Raw genomic sequence first — 20076 nt, forward strand, 5'->3', positions numbered from 1 at the left:
AAAAGAAAGTAATGCATTATAGACAAAGGGCGAATATCCTTAACATAAAAGTATTTTTATTAATTGGTGGGGGTGGAAGAACTAAAGATCTTAGGAAAAGGGGTTAAATACATGAACAAGCAATATACCAAAAATGGCCCTGAAATATATATTTACAGGTTCAATTTCATTCATAACAGAAATACAAACTAAAACTACATGGAGATGCTCATCCACTAGATTGCCAAAAAATCAAAAGCTTGACAATAGATTCTAATGGTGAGGCTATGGAGAAATAGGCTGTCTCACATATCTTCGGCAGAAATACAAAACAGAGTAACCTCTATGGAGGGAATTTGGCGGTATTTAGCAAAACTACACAAACATTTACTGTTTTACCCAGCAATTCCACCTTCCAGGAATTTACTCTGAAAATACACATCCATAAATATGAAAATGTTAACACTGCAGAAATGTTTATATAATTGTAAATATTGGAGCTACTTAAATATCCAAATACAGGAAAATGATAGAATAAACCATTGTATTTAAACTCAAGGGAGTACTATGCAGCTATAAAAACAGAAAAATCTATATAAATTGTTTGGTGTAATTTTCAGGAGACATTGTTTGGTGGGGGGTAGGGAGACAGTATATATAGCATACAACTTTTTGCATAAGAAAAATGGAGAAATTAAAATACACAAATTCATTTCTGGCAAAAAGAAATACAGAAAAGATAAACAAGAATGAAACTGTTTACTTACAATAGAGCAGAGGGAGGGATATGGGAGGGAAGAGAATAAGATTTAAAGGCACAAGAATATACACTGAAGTATTACGGGGTAAAGAAGCATTTCCCCTTGCAACCTACTCTCCAAAGGCTGAAAAAAAATTACACATAAGTATACATGTTCATGTTTGTATATGAATATATATATGGATGGGCTTCCCTGGTGGCTCAAAGGTTAAAACCTCTGCCTGCAATGCGGGAGACCTGGGTTTGATCCCTGAGTTGGGAAGATCCCCTGGAGAAGGAAATGGCATGGAACATACACACAGAGATCAGTTTTTTTAATGATGAAAAGTTAAAAATTGGTGAATCTGAGTAAAAGGTAAAAAGTTCTCTATTATCCCTGCACATTTTCCAAATTTGATATTATTTCAAAATTAAAAGTTTAAAAAATGTAATCTGGTTTCAAAGCACTACTGAAAAGCTCAAAAATCAAGACTGGGATGATCAGCTGCTGTGTGCTTTCATGTATGTCTATGACAGATGGTTAGATGTCATTTCACAAGTCCTATTTCTAGACTATCAAGACCTACAGACAAAACAAAAGACCATCAGATATGCAACTGCGCCTCTCATTCAACAAGGCAATGCCTTTTCACCTCTAGCAACACTTTCTCCAAGTCCAGAGACATCCCACAATCAGTTCAAATGCAATCATAGGTAGACTGAAGTTAGTTTTATAAGCTTACAGCTGAGAAAAAACTGACTTTAAACATAACAAATCAACTATTATGCACAATCACTGGTCAAGAGCCCTTTGAATCTTGCTTTACCACTTACAACATCAAGGCACACAGATTAAATATTCTTTTATTTGACCCAAATTATTAGAGTGATAACATTTAAATTACACATTGGAAAGCACTGCAATTATCTCTCAAAAAAACAGACAATGGTGGCTTAATTAAAAGAGCTTGATAAACAAGATACGGAAAACTCAAGATGTCAAAATAAGTAAAAGGTGAACATATACCTCGACACACAGACTGAAATATTTGACTACACACTTTGATTGAACCATTTTTGTTAGTAATCATCTCAAAAGCAATTAGAGAAATACGTACCTAAACTGTTGAGAGGTTGTCTGGGGAGAAGATTATGGGGAAATACATGTTTTGATAAAGATTTCAATGTCTGAATTTTGAAGAATATGCACTGCATTTATGATTTAAATAGCTAAAATCAGATTTAGCTACCAGTCACAGAACAGATATACAAACGTGCTTGGCAAAGGAAAGCTATATGAACTGACTTTAGAGACCGATCTATACTGCTAGTATTTTGAGACCTAGTTATTAAACATTAAGTTCAGAAATATTAAAAGGGAATAAGATAAGCAAATGATGAAATGTAGACATTTTTCATTCAAGAATATGGAAGCTCTTTGGATTCAAAAAAAAACAAATCTTTATTCTATAATGAGCTTAAAAAAAAATTAGCTTTAAAAAGCCATAAAACACTGTGAGAAATGTATAAGGAATACAAAAAAGGACAACAGATTACACTGGGCAAAAGTTATTTTTAAATATAGTATATTTCAAGAGAAAAATTTTACAATGGGAAATTTTTAAATTCCATTTTTCTAATAAAGATTTTTCTCTTTATTAAAACATAAAACATTTTCTTCTTGAACCTTTATATGTAAAATTTATCGAACTGACAATTTCCTTAGTAACACAGGTGAAATATACCAAGCAATTTACATATAAAATTAGAAAGCTAATTTTGGTTTTAACTGCATAGGTTAAGTATTATTATTGCATAGGTTCCAAAATTACTGCAAAACTACACTGAGTAAATTTTCAATTTGGAAGCACCACCTTGTGGACAAAGAATGAACTTCTCAATGGCAGGAGTCAAGGTGGGGTTTCCCAGAGAGGAAACCAGTGCTCCTGAGGCACTGGTGAAATTCTATTTTCTGACCTGTACAGAGTGCCATGAGGCTCACTTTATCATTATTTTTTAAACTACATGACTTCTGTTACTGTATTTCATAATTTTAAACATTTATGGAAACCATATCCAATATGTACCCAAATTGAAAGTCTGAATGCCTGAATTTCCTAAGTACCACTTTTATTTCCTAGAATTATAAATGTACTATTATATTTTTGATACAGAACGCCAGAAAAAGATATTCTTTGGTAAATGATGAAAGTTTTCCCCTCAGAATGTTTTCACTGAGGCTTTCTCTCAGCCTCTGAAGAAACTGCAGGGGTTCTGCAGTCATCACCTCCACACATCTATCTCAACTCGAAAAATCATTCAAAAAGCCCTAGATTTTACTGCATCAATGTACAATATAAAGGATATGTGGCATATTTAACTATGCAGCAATATTCATCAAAAATGTCTTTCTTTCCTACTTTAATTACTATAGCTGCTGCAGCTGCAGCTAAGTCGCTTCAGTCGTGTCCAACTCTGTGTGACCCCATGGACAGCAGCCTACCAGGCTCTTCTGTCCACAGGGTTCTTCAAGCAATACTGGAGTGGGGTGCCACTTCCTTCTCCATACTTACTATAGGGTTGGCCCCAAATTTCATTTGGGTTTTCTGTAACATTTCATGGAAAAACCCCAACAAACTTTTGGGCCAACCAATATATTTCCAGGAAGTGACATGCTATTCACAAAATGACCTGAATTAGCTGGGGAGAAGTCACCTTCTCTCACTGCCAGAGTTACTTTTCACAGGAGCTAAATGCATCCCATTTAGTACCTCTTTCATACCATAGAGCAGTTTGCAGAAAGGAAGTCCTTACTCTTTTTCTCAGGAATCTGTCAGGTTGCATTAGTGACCATGTCCCTTACTATGGCTCCCATCTGAACACATCCGACTGGCAGGTGAGAAGAGTCATTGGCTGAGTTCCTAGAGACTGCCTCCCAAACCAGCTTCCATCCCACCGTGGAAAGCATCTCATCTTTGCTTCATTCAAATACTGTGAATATTAAAGATAGGAGTAGATGTGCTGGAGAATATTTCACAGGACAAGGCCTTCTGCTGAGGCCTTGATGCTACCTACTAAAATAATCCTATACTCAAATGAAGTACAGAAAATATTTTTAAGGAAACCAGGGCTACATTGCAATTCTTGACTAGGGCCCTTTCAAAGGGCTATGATATAGAGGCCAGCCACTAAGCTAATGCTGTCTTTTGGAGTTTGACACATTCTAGGTTTGAATATACCAAAGATCAGGACTATTGCTCCATCTAGTGTTTGTTTCTACCTATGAAGAAATGTCAGGCTGTTGTACCACCAAGATCTGTAACTTCCTTCAGGAGTTCTGAATAAATAGCTGCATTGTAAGATGAAAAGAACACTCTCACGGGGTCTTTTAACAGTCTTAAAAAGGAAAATGGGATTACTGAACTTAAATCTGAAGAGGTCAAATTCTTCGGTGCCCCTAAGAAGGAGCAAGAGCCATTTTCTCCTTTCTTACCTACAAGTAAGAAAAAAGTAACAGAAGCTGCTTCTCTTAAGATTTTGGAATTGCCCATGCCCAATGTTACGATAAAATATTAATAGTGAAGAATCTTGGCACTGATATTCCACAGAAGTGATACTGCATTGTTAATCTAATATAACCATAAGGGTCAATTGGCCAGTCTATCTTTAAAAAAAAAAAAAAAAAGATTCAATATTTCTAAGAAAATATGGTTAAACTATTTTAACCCTTTTCTCTTAGATAAGGAAGAGAGAGAAACTTTAATAATGGAAAATAATGCAGGAAATTACTACCATTCAATGGAAGCACAATATTTTAGAATCTTTGCTACAACTAGAATAAGAAATGATAATTCTGGCAGACTTTATTTTTTTACATCAACTTTTATCGAGTTGTTCAAAGTACAGGCTATATGTAATCATTCAAAGTCTCTGGCTGATACCTTCAGAAGCATTAGAAAAAGAACATATATTGAAAAAGAACACATATTGAGTAACAAACAGTGAGCTTAGGCACTGTTTCATATAAACTGTTTTACGTGCAGGAAATCCAGGATGTCTAGAAATTACTAAAATTATAAAAAGGGGTAAAGCTCTTTTCCTCAACTCTTGCTAAATGTCATCACCTTAAAATACTGACACAGTGTTTGATTATAAAGCAGAAATGTACAATGGTAGATTTATTTTAGTCCTTACTCAAGAATGATATTTACACAAAGCTCTCACTCAGTATAAACAAACTATTGTATGTCAGATAACCTTCTAAGTTTTATAGAGCATTTATAATACAGGTAACATTAACACCAGATTAAAAAATAAGGAGAACCAATGCTACTCTATATGCCCTTGATATGGGAAGTTTCTCAGACAGTGGGGTCATGGTCAGGAAATGATATTAAAAAACATAAATTTTTATACATTAGTTTCTCCATCTCTGTGTAAGCAGAGATTCAAATTCTTTAGTTAACAGCAATACTCAAAAAATCTTCAACTGATAAACTCTTAGTCTGCAATGTTTCCATTTTTCCCGAATCTTAAAAACTTCCAACAGCCATTAAATATATTATCTTCTGTTTCTTCTTAAACAACTAAGGTTCATAAAAGGATCGTCATCATCCTAAAACGACATCCAAATGTAAAATTAGTGACTGTTCCATGCTTCACTGAGATAAAACAGAAATGCTTACGGGCAAACAATGCCAGTAAAAGCTATCTTCTCCTTTCACATTGGGTAGGCTTTCGTGTTTCTATTTCCTTCATAAATACAAATTGTCAGGTTTTTTTCTCTTTCTCTCTTCCTTAGTAGCCTTTTCACTGTTAAAACAAATAAGCTCAACTGAATTTTTAGCAAGAATTAAAAATAAAATTTATCCTGTTCTATATGAGTGTGTATATATATACCCATAATATATCTCAATATATTTTCTCAGTTATTCATCCTACAAAAAGCAAATAAGGTACAGGAAAGCCAAAAAATAAATATTATTCAAGTCATTTCTATTAGGTTTTTAAACAGGTGTTTTTTTTTTCAATTTACATTTTATAACTGGTATATCTGATGTTCCAGAAACTGAAAGCCAAAAAATTAATGAAGCCACATGATCCAATTTAGAAATAACTGTAATTTTTATTCCCACTACCCATATAATGCCAGAAATAGATCCACTACTCTCAGAATGATGCAAGAAACAATCTAGCAAGCAATCTTTCAAATATTTTTTGGAAAAAGTAGACGGGCTATTTCAGTTTCAATGAGTTCCTATGCTCCTAGGTTGTTTATTACATGTACAGTATAAATAGGCAAGAATATCAGATGTTTGCTAAGAATTTAGAGAGAATGAAAAGTAGCAAACCTAAAATAAGCCCCAAACACAGGATCTAATGCAGATAACATAAATCAATGATTATATATTTTATAACTATATATTCAAAAGAGAAAGCCAAACTGTACAGTTTTGGTTTATGTTTCTTTTAAGATATTACTAAAAAGGAATAACTCTTTGGTGTTAGGCTCTGTTGGCAATGTTAACACATTCAAATGTTCACCAAGTTAGCTATCTCTAGTGATATACGGATGTCTTGAGAAATACAAATTTGCTCTCACTTGTTGCTTCATTTTCTGCTACCATAAAAGGCAGAACTGATTTGTAAATGAGAGTTAAATCCAAATTACAGTAGAGAATTTGCTAATAGTTCTCCTTTGCAGTTAACTTGAAGTATACAAAGTTTTTAAAGTAACATATAACCATATGTATATCTAGATGCTCTGGAATTAACAAATACATCAACAATTGCTCACTTTTCTCCTGGAGGCAACATGTTAGTATTTAATAGACAGACTGTATGAGTTCATGTTGCCATTTTTCTCTGTAGCCCGAGTTCTGGGGAGTCTCTCCAAGCTGTTTCAAAACTACATATGGGACACAGGGAACATGACAGCAGCAGGTGAAGCTCAAAATCATAGGCATTATTCACATGCTACAATGGGGATAAACCTGGAGAACACTGTGCTCAGTGAAATAAACCAGGCGGAAAAAGACGAATACTGTATAATCCCACTGATCTGAAGTGTCAGAGCAGTCAAAATCATAAGGACACTAGAGTGGTTGCCAGGGGCTGAGGAGAGGGGCAATGGAAAGACATGGTTCAATGGGTATAGATTTTTGGTTCTGGAAGATGCACAGGTTCTGGAGGCTGTTGCACAACAATGTGAATACACTTAACACTAGTGAACTACTGATAATTGTACACTTAAAACTGGTTGAGATGGTAAGTTTTATGTTCATGTTTCTACCACAGTTGAAAACTACCACCATGCACCCTTATATAGGAAATGTGTAGAGCATATAATGAGGATTTAATAAACATTCTATTAAAAAGTAACATTAAAAACTTCTATGATATTATCACCGCTATTTCTCCAAACATAAACAACAAAAGTTAAAAAAACTATTCTGATCCTACTGTTAACTGGGCAGGTTAAATAAGAGCTGAGTGAATATTAGATGTTAAATTTCAGGCCTTTCACGTCTGAGACATTTCCACTGACAGGCCCTCAACAGAGGCCGCTCACTGATTCCACATTAACTATGGTTCCAAGGAAGGTGATCAATGAAACTATATTAAGAAATAATTTTCAGCAACTAGCTTAGCAGTTCCTATTCAGATTTTATAAACACTTAAATTATTTAAGATTTAACATAGTATTTTATTACCTCATCTGATTCAAAGTCGACCCCTTTGGCGATCTGGCTCTGGGACATGGGTTTGCTTGATGATGAAGTCCTCGAGCCTCTGAGGCAAAATAGGAGAAAAACAGAGAAGATGAACCAAAAATTCATCACAGGAGCCTTTCTTGCCAAACTTTTCATTTTAGTAGCAGCCATAAATAAAAACAGCTAGTACATTCTCTTCGAGCTACATTAGAGGCAGTAAAAGCTCAGAGATGTGTGAGGAAAAGCACTCTGAGGTCAAGGTCTGAATTCCAGTTCTGCCCTTTATGAGTTACACGGTTTCCAGCAAGGTACTCAGCCTCTGTGCCGCAATCTCCTCAGATATGAAATGAGGATAATAATACTTTTTTTAGGGATTAAATGTGTTAGCCATAAAAAGGAATGAAACTGGGTCATTTGTAGAGATGTGGATGGACCTAGAGAACTGTCATACAGGGTGAAGTAAGTCAGAGAAAGAAAAACAATTATCTTGCATTAATGCACACATGTGGCATATAGAAAAATGGGAGAGATGAATCTATTTGCAAAGCAAGAATGGAGACAGACGCAGAGAACAAACATACAAACACCAAGGGGGGAGGGGGAGGAGTGGGAGGAACTGAGAGACTGCGTTGATGTATATGTACTCTTTATGTTGTTGTTGCTGATTAGTCACCAAGTCGTGTCTCACCCTCTGTGACCCCATGGAATGAAGCCCGCCAGGCTCCTCTGTCCATAGGATTTTCCAGGCAAGAATACTGGAGTGCGTTGCCGTTTCTTTCTCCAGGGGATCTTCCCAACCCAGAGATCAAACTTGCATCTCCTGCATTGGCAGGTGGATTCCTTCCTGTTGAGCCACCAGGGAACCCATATACTATTGACACTATCTGTAAAACAGATAACTAGTGAGACCATACTATGTAGCACAGGGAACTCCACTTACTGCAGTGACCTGAATGGGAAGAAAATCCCAAAGTGAGGGAATCTATGTATAGGTATGGCTGATTCATTCTGCTCTACAGTAGAACCTAGCACAGCAATGTAATTATACTCCAATAAAAATCACAAAAATAAAAATAAAAAGCAATAGCCACTTAAAAAAAGATTAACTGTGTTAATATACCTAAACACTTTGATCAGTGCCTGACACGTATGAAGCGTTTCACAGATGTTTGCTTGTATTATCATAGTTCTTAGCATATATTAACACGTATCTACTACTATCCTCTACTCCTCAAAATTATGGGAACATTGAAATATTTTAATTCAACTATCAGCTATATTTCCATAAAAGGGTAAAAGGATCTTGGAAAAGCCTCACTGCTTTCTGGGGTTGCCTCAGTTAATATCATTCATGTTCTGTCCAAATTGAATAGCAAACATTTATTTAGTACTTGATCCCTGCCAAGTACCAAATGATAGGCCCTGGGAAGTATCGGTAACCAAGATAATCAGGAATCTGCTTTTTTGAAGCTTAACTTGTAGTAATGGAATTCATATTCCTGTCTTTCTACTAACAAAAATTTTAAGTAATCTTTGAACAGGGGCCAGCAATCTTGGTTAGCAAGCCAAATCCAGCCTACCTGTTGCCCACAGATCTGAGCTAAGAATGGTCTTCAGCTTTTGAAATGGGTACATTTAAACGGTTGTTTAAGTACCTACATAGTATCCCTAATATTGTCTCCTGGCCCACAAACCCTAAAATATTTACTGCTGCTGCTAAGTCGCTTCAGTCATGTCTGACTCTCTGCAACCCCATAGACGGCAGCCACCAGGCTCCCCCGTCCCTGGGATTCTCCAGGCAAGAACACTGGAGTGGGTTGCCATTTCCTTCTCCAATGCATGAAAGTGAAAAGTGAAAGTGAAGTCGCTCAGTCTTGTCCAACTCTGTGCGACCCCATGGACTGCAGCCCACCAGGCTCCTCCATCAATGGGATTTCCCAGGCAAGAGTACTGAAGTGGGGTACTATTGCCTTCTCCCAAAATATTTACTACCTAATCCTTTACGAAAAAGGTGGCCGGCTCCTGTCACAAATGAAAGCAGCGTTTGTGAATTCCTAGCCAACGATTTATTACCACGCTTTGGAATGTTACTACAGCAAAAGAACTGAAGGTCTTGTCTGGACAAACTATTTGAAACAAGAGGTCTTATGTCAGAAGGAAACAGAAAAACGCACAGGTTCTCAGGCACAAAGGTAAAGGAGGATATGACGAGCAAACTCGAAGGCAACACAGCTTCAGAGACAGCAGATCAAGGAATTTATCAACTGATCCAACTGGGACACCCCTACCTCTCTGTATCTGACCTAAGCTGGAACTGGTCATTGTTGACTGGTTTCCATCTGTGACACAAAAACAGAGCATCAAGAGCATAAAGCCGAAGCCCACCATGGCAGGCAAGGCATTGTGGATGCGGGGGCTGGGCAAAGTGGAAAGTTAAGAAAGAAGCACCCACTGAGACCTGACTCTGCCTGCTGCTGTCTCCCCAGACAAATAACCAGTGGTGCCCAGACATCTACACCAGACGCTGGCTCATGTGATCATAGCAGGGGTCCTTAAATCTACATCAGAGGACCCCACAGACCGACAGATCTAGTCTATAAAAGGTATCCTATCCTTAGAAATCAGTGCTGGAAGGAAAGAATGGCTATATTGCTTTGACTGCTAGGCCAAATAAATAAATGGCTTTTGTCCTAAATGACCAAAAAAAAAAAAAAGTTTAATTTGATGAGCTTTAAGGCAGAGAGGGTGTATTAAATTGTGTGCAGGAGCTCTAAGTCGTCTTCATTTTTGCACAGATATATTTTGGAGCCACAGGTCAGAATTCCTGTCTAGAGATGTTCGGCCAATTATGTCAGTTGTAGCACTGTCACAAGCATAAGATAACATGTTAAATTGGCCTTGGCACATAAAAGGTGCCCCTGAAATGTCAGTTCCCCTCACTGCGAGGTTTAACAGGATCCCCTCCATCTCTCCTCTTCCCCCTGGCCTGATGGGACCAGGTCTTCTCTTGCTCGTGGCTTTAAGATGAGGGTGGGTACCACCAGCTCTATCAAATCTGGAAGGGTCCTCTTATTCCCAGCGTTAGTCATTCAGTTGTGTCTGATTCTTTGCGACCCCATGGACTGTAGCCTCCCAAGCTCCTTTGTCCTTGGACTTCTCTGGACAAGAATACTGGAGTGGGTTGCCATTCCCTTCTCCAAGTGATCTTCCAGACACAGGAATCAAACCCAGGTCCCCCACATTGCAGGCAGATTCTTTACTGCCTGAACCACCATGGAAGCCGGCAACAAAGTAGAGTTTGCTGCAATTTATCCAAGGAAAAGTGGATAGACCACCATTGCCTATTCAGCAGAAGGGAGTTTTACAGCTGAAAGCTCTTTCCTTTTTCAAGTTAACCACCAGAATATCAGTGCTTTCACTGCCTACCATTCTTCCTATCACTCTCATTCTATTTCCCTGTTCTTCCTTATAGAGGTGTTACTTTGTGCCAGGTACTGAGAAAGTTAACTTAAGCAAGTTGACAGGAAGTCCAAGGCCCCTTTAAGGAAGTGAACAGTCTATCTTTTTCACATTCTTTTGCCTTAGCCACGTAGGCCTTATAAGCCTCAAGGACATGTATTTTTTAAGCTCAAGATGTATGCTGTGGGAAAAGAGGTCTGACAAAACTTTAACAGCCTTGAGGCATTCTTTTTATCTATTCTCAACAGCCAGTTGAAAAGTATATAATGCTTTTATATAAATATTTTAGTGCTTAAATATATTTAATGCTCTGCTTAAACTAGCAAGGCAGATACTCTTCTACCCCCTTCCTGTGCCTTTTGCTAGAATACTTTTCTATCACTTTCACTTTAATAAAATCTCAGCTACACAAAGCTCTGAGTGACTGAGACTGCATCTTTGGTCCCAGAGTTAAATTTTCTCCTTTAGAGACCACAAATCCTGCACCATTCACCATAAGCTATCAGTACTGTACTTAGCACTTCACTAACATTAACTCACTTCTAAGCCTCATAATAACCCTTGGAAATGAATATTCTTGTCTTCATTAAGACACTGAGGCACAGGAGAAACTTGTACAAGGCCCATACTCAATAAGTGGTAGAGCTTAATACTTCCAATTATGACTGAAACAAATATATCAACCATGTTATTACTAAATAATTTCCACCAAACAATCTAAATCGTGTCACCCAGTCACTGTCATTTGGAAAACAAATCTGCCAAGGCTGACTTCAGATTTCTTGCCAAAATGTTAGTTTATAAATTGTCTCTTGTCATTTAAATGACTCATTACATGCACAGAGGTCTGAGAGTTTAATCTATTATGTTAAGAGGCAACAGCAGAGGATGAACCTAGAGATTACTATAATAAGCAAAGCAAGTCTGAACGAGGAAGACAAACACCATATGATATCACTTATACGTGGAATCTAAAATACAACTCAAATGAACTTATCTACAAAACAAAAACAGAGTTAGAGACACAGAGAACAGACTTGTGCTAGTCAAGCGGGAGAAGGGTGTGAATGGGATAGACTGGGAATCTGGAATTAACACATGCAAACTATTATATATAGAATGGACAAACAACATGGTCTTTCTGTATAGCACAGGCAACAGTATTCTATATCCTGGGATAAACCATAATGGCAAAGAATGTGAACAAGAATGTATATATATGTATAACTACTCTACTGTACAGCAGAAAATAACATAACACTGTAAACCAACTAATACTTCAATAAAATTAAATAAAAGCAGCAGCAATGGCAGAGGTGAGTCCTGGAGCAGAATGCCTGGTCCGTGACTGGCTGGTGACCTCAGGTAAGTTATTTAAACGACCACGCTTCACTTTCTCCAAAGGGAAAAGGGAGGAAAACAGAGTTATAAATACATTTACCTCCTGGAGTGACTGTAAGCAGCAAACAAGCTAATTCATATGCAAAGACTTAGAATGGTTGTCTCACATACAGGAAGTGCTAAAAGCTGAAACTGAATATTAACAAAATACAAAGCTATTTTCTGTTAATTGGAGAGAACACAGTACTCTAAGAAGAAAATCACTGGGTAATAAAGGCAAAAGGAAATGAACGACAAGTTGTTCAAACTGTCATTGAAAATACTTGTAATAATGATGCATCGACTATGAACTAGCCCCTGGTCTATTTTTCACTTCTGTATATACATGACTGCTTCCCAGGTGGCTCAGTGGTGAAGAATCTGCCTGCAATGCAGGAGATGATGGTTTGATCCCTGGGTCGGGAAGATCCCCTGGAGGAGGGCATGGCAACCCCACTCCAGTATTCTTGTCTGGAGAGTTCCATGGACAGAGGACCTTAGTCCATGGGGTCACAAAGAGTCAGACATGACTTAGTGACTAAATAGCAACAACAAATACATGACTTGTTGAAAATGAATCTGTTAGACTTCCATGACTTAGAAAAATGTATAAGGAGAATTCTGGATAATTTTTAATTTTTTCAGATGTTTCTTTTTGCAGGAAGTGATTATACCTACCTTTGATCAGTTTTGAAAGTAGTCAGGAAAATGTTTTCTTCGGTATCTGACTCATCCACCTCAATCACCTAAGAGGGAGAAACAGCAAATAGTCTTTGTGGGGATGGAAAATTTGAATAAAAATGCATTAAATAGTCTAAAAATACATTTTTAATAAAAATTTACAAAATAGGAGTCAGAAACCATGTGAGCAGCACCCATAAAACCTAAAGCTCTGCCTGACCTCCTCCCTAAGACCTCTTCATTTTATGTATGGTTTTCTGTATAATATGTGTGAGCTCACTTCTATCCTATACTATGGCAGCCTGTGTACCTACAGGAACATGTACCTAGACTGGTGAAAGACTCACATAGGGTCACATGCAGACAGTGCCCTGTGATTCTCTTGGGTTTGAAATGAAAGACCATTGTTGTTTCATCTCTAATTAAAAATGAGTATATAAGACTGTGTGGGAAGTACGGGATATCTGTTTTTCTGTTCCATTTATTCCTGTTAAATACCACTTGTTGCCTTTAAGCCTCACTAAAGATATATATGATTGTTGATTCTATAATCCAAAATACTACCTATTCTATATTTCTGTTAAAGTGAAAGTGAAGTTGCTTAGTCGTGTCCGACTCTTTGCGACCCCGTGGACTGTAGCCCACTACGCTCCTCTGTCCATGGGATTCTCCAGGCAAGAATACTGGAGTGGGTTGCCATTTCCTTCTCCAGGGGATCTTCCCAACCCAGGGATCGAACCCAGGTCTCCTGCATTGCAGGCAGACGCTTTAACCTCTGAGCCACCAGGGAAGCCCTTTCTGTTATCTTGACACTTAATACACACATTTGCTATGTCTTCATCTAACTGATAAAGCCAAAGACAAAACAGTGAAAAAAATAGCACTTGCGATCCATTTCTTCAACAGGTTAACACTGAACTATTAGTCAAAAACCATTAAATGAAGCTGTCTAATCAGCTATGAATCCAGACAATATTTTTGTCCATGAAACTATAAGAAGATTGTCTTATGTACCCTGAAGGAATCTAACGCCTTCAGCATTCCCCTAAACCACCACTATGTATCCCCAATTTAAATAAAAAAAAATGAAAGAAAAAGTTTGCCATGACTTAACTCTTTTTGAACTCATATTCTTCCATTATAAAAGAAAAATCTAGAAGGGAAGCTTCCTTGTCAACATGATGAAAATTTTGTTTGTTTTCACATTTGAAGCAATAGAGGGCAACAGCTGACAGAATAATGAAATGGAGGTCAGGATAAAAGGACCAGTACACTCAGAGACAGTTGTATAATAGGAAGAGGTAAAAAAAAAAAAAGATGAAATTAAGAGAAATAAAAGAACAATAGTAGGAGCAGGACAGAGAAGCTTTCTGGAAGAAGAGAAGGTCAGCCACATCATGAGCTCAAAGAGACCAGGAAGGGATGAATTTAACGTTGCTAGGGCAGTGTGATACAGGGCAGTGACTCTCAGCTAGGTGTGATTTTTAACCCCTATTCCCATTCCAGAAACGTCTGGCATGTCTGGAGGCATTTTTGATTATTATATCTGGCAGCGGGCGGCGGTGGTGGTGGTGGTGTGCGGGTATGGACCACAGCTGCCACTCGGAGGCAGAAGCCAGGAATGGTGCTTGAAAAGTGAGACACAGGGGTTTTGAAAATTAGGGAAGAGGAGACTCAAGCCAATTTTGGACTCTCTTTGGAATCCAAAGGAACAGCAGAAGTTTCATGTTAAATCTAGAGTCACACAGAAGTCCATAAACTCAGAGCTTATAATCTGTCTGGAGTCTAGCTTCAGCCATTAAGACACAGCCAGAGTATGAAAGTAACGAAAAGACGCCAACAAGAAACAAGACCTCTCTGTGCACTGAATGCCCATCTTCTGTAATGGTTTTCCACACACGGACTCTTCTGGTTCAACATTATTATTCTTAAAACTATTACAGGGGACACATATTTATGGATGTACAATCAAGGTGATTCACTCTTTTGTTGCTTTTTTTAAAAGAGAGAAAACAAAATAAAAACTCCTAGAAGCCCTCAGCCTATAATCAGTAAAGTTCAGTTTTAAAATTTTACATTTTTTTCTTCTTTTATTTACTCTGTAGAGCAAAGAATTGACAATCACAATGTACAAAATATAAAGTAGCCCACAACTATGAACCTTTTTTCCTTACCTCGGTATAATTTTTAGTAGCAACATTTCGGGAGGGCTGCTGTCTTGTAGATTTAAAGGCTACAATGAAAAAGATGATACATCCATTATGTTTTTCTTAAAATAGTTTAGAAAAATCTGCATGCTTCTTTAGCTGAATATTTCCTAAGTTTTATCTGTAAAAGCTCATGATGACTAATTATAAAATCATTTACATTTCTTAAAATCTGAAGGTAGATGGAATTATATGTCTAATTGTCAGTCTCAAATGATTTTTCTGATTTACTCAAATAAAGTAATAAGCAATGTTCATAAAGACACCTATAGTAAAAAAGTATTTTATAACAAAATACCTGAAGGATAAAATCTGATCACCAAACATACTGAAATCCAAATAAGTGAAAAGTAACCTCCTCAGGTCTTCTCTTACAGTTGGCAATCTCTTTCCTCGTGGCTCTACTGTGTTAGGAGCCATTTGTTTCAGTAAGAGCTTCCTTCCTCTCCTCTATGGTGTTAAAAATATTCAGTTATCTAATTAATTGTCCAGAGGGAATTCTAGAAAACAGTGTATCCATTGTTTCACAATAACTTAACCTATAAATCCTTACATTTTCACCTTTGTAAACCTGGTTAGAATCATGAAGTTTATTCTTCCCAAGACTATGATATTATGATTTTACAATAAGAAATATAATTTGGTCTTCACCCACATTTCTGGCAGAGAGCCGCTAGCGAGTCAGTTAGTGTTAGTCACTCAGTTGTGTCTGACTCTTTGCAACCTCACGGACTGTAGCCTGCCAGGTTCCTCCGTCCATGGAATTCTCCAGGCAAGAATACCGGAATGGGTTGCCACTCCCTTCTCCAGGGGATCTTCCCAACCCAGGAATCGAACCTGGGTCTCCTGCATTGTAGGCGGATTCTTTACTATCTGAGCCACCAGGGAACCCCTAAAACGCTGATTTCCTGAAATGGTGAGAGCCATCAAGGTGTTCTTTACTATGTTAACAAGGCAACTTTGGGACCACAACTGAGGGAGGCTGGGTACCAGGGAACCAACTAGGAAGAGACGGTTGGAACTTTCAGTCCCCAACCTGATTTCTGGGGAGGGTAGAGAAGCTGGAGGTTGAATCAATCACCAATAGCCAATAACGTCATTAATAATGCCTATGTAACGGGGCCTAGATAAAAACCCCAAAGGAGGGGGTTCAGAGAGCTTCCAGGGAATGAATCAGGATGTTTCCACATGCCACCATGCCTAGACCGCAAACTTGATACAGACACTTGATCCTCCTTTGTTCTGGACCTTGCCCTAAGTATCTCTTCAACTAGCTATTGATTCATATCTTTAATATCTTTGGTAATAAGCCAGTAATCCAGAAAGTAAACTAGTTTCCTGTGTTCTGTGAGTCACTCTAGCAACTAAATTGAATCAATGAAGGAGTCATGGGAACCTCTGATTTATGGCCAATTGGTCAGAAGTATGAGAACAACCATATTCCAGCATGCGACTGGCATCTGAAGAGAAGCAAGCAGTCTTGTGGAGCTGGGTCTCTCCCCTGTGGAATTTTATGCTCTCTCTGGGTAGTCAGTGTCAGAATTGAGTTGACTTGTAGGACATCCAGCAGGTATCTGAGAACTGCATGGTGATATGGGGAATCACCCCCCAATATACTGGAATTAAGAGCAGAATATTAAAAACCTAGAATAAAATGTAAACAGCCCATCAGAGGTTTAAGTTTCTCCTAAGCCTTACCAGTTTCCTAACATAAAAAAAAAGGTCTCCCCCAAGATAACCCCAAAGCCAAACAACACGGCAAGAGGAGATAAAAAGACAGAGGATTTAAAGAAGTCAAATGCTCAAACAACCCCACAAAGTCCAAAATTCTCCTAGTAAGAAAACTCAGGAATCTTTCCACCTAGCCCTAAGCTACCATTTACTCCTTTTTTCCACCCCCAGTCTTGGCATGTCTAGCTAAGAGGGGAGAGGAAAGACAAAAGCAGAGTTCTTACCCACCTACTCTATTACTGGCCTCACATCCTACTCTACTCAAAGGCTGGACAGGGCAACTGAATGAAAGAGCTAGTGACTGCAACTCTTCCAAAAAAATATTTCTGCTCAACTACTATTCACTAATGGACTTGTCAAACTCTCAGCTCCTTGAAGAAGAAACAAGAGCCTTCCTTTCTTTCTATCCCCAATAAATGTTTGCGTGATAAATGAACATTATCAGAAGATTAAGCACTGGGTTCTATTAGGAAGGCAATGCATACTGTACTAGGGGCTAAAAGCTCTGGTTTTGGAGTTAGACCTAGGTGGACTCTCTAGCTGGGTGACTGTGGCCAAGTTCTTGGCTTCTTCAAGTCTCAGTTTCCCCACCTATAAAACAGTGTTAATAATACTTCATGCTGAAAATTGTCGAAAGGATAAATAGAGGTAGTTAATGTAATTGTTTTGGCAAGTGACTACAGGAGTAGGTATTCAAATGATGTTGCTAGTAACAGTAGATGGAGTAGCACCAATGGTAGCCATGGTAAATTAAATGCAAAGACAGAGGCTCTTTTATTTACTTAGTCACTACCCTTTGCAGACAAACTTCTGTGGAAAAAATGTGGGCTATCAACTCTTATTCACAACTGCTGCTGGCTATAAATGTAATATCTAATAATACATGTCCCAATAAAACTCCAATGCAGTAACAAACCTCTACATTCCATGTACTTTGTTATAATAGAATTGAACCTTTATTTCTTCATTCCTCCATTCAGAATACAAACACAGAAGCTATAGTTTTAAAGTTGCTTTTGTCCCAAAGTTACAGCAACTATAGTACTCCATGGCTATTATGTCACAGACTGTATTAAAAAGTCAGTTTTATTTTTCAAAAAAAGGCCCAATGTTGGATGTAACCAGTTAAATGTAAAACCACTGAGCCAAATCAACTGTATAAAAGACAAATTTAGACTAATTTATGGAAGATCCATTTTCATAAGTTTATTGTAAACACTGCCACAAATACTATTAATAACAAGAGCAATCACTGACTGGATTCTTATCAAGTGCTATGCTCAGTAATGGATATGCATAGTTCAGTTAACCCTTTTAATTACTCTGGGAAGTTAGTACTACTCTTCAGTGGGAGGACAGAGTGAATAGGTTATATTTACTTAACTGAAATCTTAGAAGAATAAGAACAGAATAGAGGTAGTATCTGAAGGGACAACGGCAAAGGATTACTAGAATTGATAAAACACACCAATTCACAGTTTCATGAAGCTGAATAAATTCTAAGCAGGATAAAAAAAGAATTGAACATCTAAATTCATCATAGTGAAAGTGGGGACCACCAAAGACAGCTAGCTGGAGGAAAAATGTACTACTTTAAAAGAAAAGCAACAAGATACACTAACAGCTGATTTCTTAACAAGACCAGTAGAAACATGAAGACTCAGTTTGAGTGATTAATTCTGTCCACTGGTGTCAGGGAAATCTTCACATAAAACAATAAAGCCTGGACTTTTTGGATGGTCCAGTAGTTAAGAATTTGCCTGCCAATGCAGGGGATGCGGGTTTCATCCCTGATCCAGGAAGATCCCACATGCCATGAAGCAACTAAACCCATGCACCACAATTACTGAGCCTACAGGCCCTAGAGCCTGTCCTCTGCAACAAGAAAAGCCACCTCAAGAAGTCTGCTCACTGCAACTGAAAAAGCTGGTGCATGGCAATGAAGCCCCAGTGCAGCCAAAAGTAAAAAATTAATTTAAAAAACAAGCAAACAAACAAAAAACTGAACAAAGTCATGATAAAAAAACTCAGTTTGGGCTCAGATAAAGGCAGGTAATTTACAATGTCCATGCCTCTGTGTTGCACATTAACCAAATTTTGGTGGCTTAACAAGGAAGTGGTCATATTTTATTCTTGTTCCTTTCCTGACTCCCTCTTTTTTTCAATAGCTCTCTCTTTTTTAACATTAACATTTCACAAAAGCCTACTATGTGCCAGCCTTTGGGGAGTTGGGGGGACACCCTATCATCTGGCTTGCAGGATCGTACTTCCCCAACCATGGACTGAACCTGGGCCAGTGGACCGCCAGCAAATTCCCAGGTTTTTTGCTTTTAATCTTCAGAATAATCCAATTTGGCAAGATTAGTCCCAATTTACCTGTGAACAGACTAGGAGAGTGACTTATCTAAAGTTACAGAACTTTTCATATGTTGAACTCAGCCCAGATTCTTTATAGTGCTTTTTTTTTTTTCACTTCCTTTCCCCTTCTCTGCTTTTTAGACCTGCTAAGAATGTCTCAATATCTTTCTAGATGCCATTTTCTAAATGGCAACAGAGACAATATACTTATGAAGTCAAATGGATTTCAGCTGGCTCTATGAAAATATTGAATAATTCTTGAATAAAAATATAGCAGCAGAACTTCTGATAAGAAGGTTCTTTAAGAATCATTTAATAGATCTGATGTCATTATCTTTTCTCCAAAGTCATCCGTCATCCAAAAAATACTGAAAAACTTCCTCTGATGGACTCACAGGTCATTTCCTTCTGAGGTGGCTTACTCCATGTTTGGGTTGATTAACAGGCTATTTTGTATAATGCAAAGACTACCGAGAACCAATTAGCTAAATCAACCAATTAGCTCAAGCTCTAATTTTATCTCACTCTGGAAACTAGTATACTGCTTAACTACTTATCCTGAAGGCCAGAGAATGTGGGGGATCAATTCAAGCTCCAGAATTTACCAGCTGTGAGACCTTAGATAAACTGCCTATCTTTTCAAAGCCTTGGTTATCTTTTCTATAAAACAGAGAAAATGTAAGTACCAACCCTACTGAGCAGATGCTAAAGAGTCTGCCTGCAAAGCAGGAGACCCGGGTTTGATCACTAAGCCCGGAAGATCCCCTGGAGAAATGGCTACCCACTCCAGTATCCTTGCCTGGGAAATCTCATGGACAGAAGAATCTGG

General features: G+C 37.9%; 1 protein-coding gene across 5 annotated transcripts in view; it reads right to left on the minus strand.

Moving 5' to 3' along the window:
- Positions 1-1564: 1564 nt before the first annotated feature.
- The window catches only part of MRE11 (MRE11 homolog, double strand break repair nuclease), a 78261-nt gene continuing 59749 nt past the window's right edge, over positions 1565-20076 (minus strand). For 4 of the 5 annotated variants that reach the window (XM_012095282.4, XM_012095281.3, XM_012095284.4 and 1 more), the window contains 4 exons: positions 15126-15184; positions 12949-13016; positions 7432-7510; positions 1565-5333 (listed from right to left, as the gene is read on the minus strand). In XM_012095282.4, coding sequence (XP_011950672.3) covers positions 5280-5333; positions 7432-7510; positions 12949-13016; positions 15126-15184 — 260 coding nt within the window. In that variant the 3' untranslated portion in view covers positions 1565-5279. Of the gene's footprint in view, positions 5334-7430; positions 7511-8119; positions 8316-12948; positions 13017-15125; positions 15185-20076 lie in introns of those variants that run through there. The other variant, XR_009596573.1, reaches the window with a different exon arrangement.

This window comes from Ovis aries, chromosome 15, assembly GCF_016772045.2.
Source record: "Ovis aries strain OAR_USU_Benz2616 breed Rambouillet chromosome 15, ARS-UI_Ramb_v3.0, whole genome shotgun sequence".
In the NCBI taxonomy this organism is placed as follows: Eukaryota; Metazoa; Chordata; class Mammalia; order Artiodactyla; family Bovidae; genus Ovis; species Ovis aries.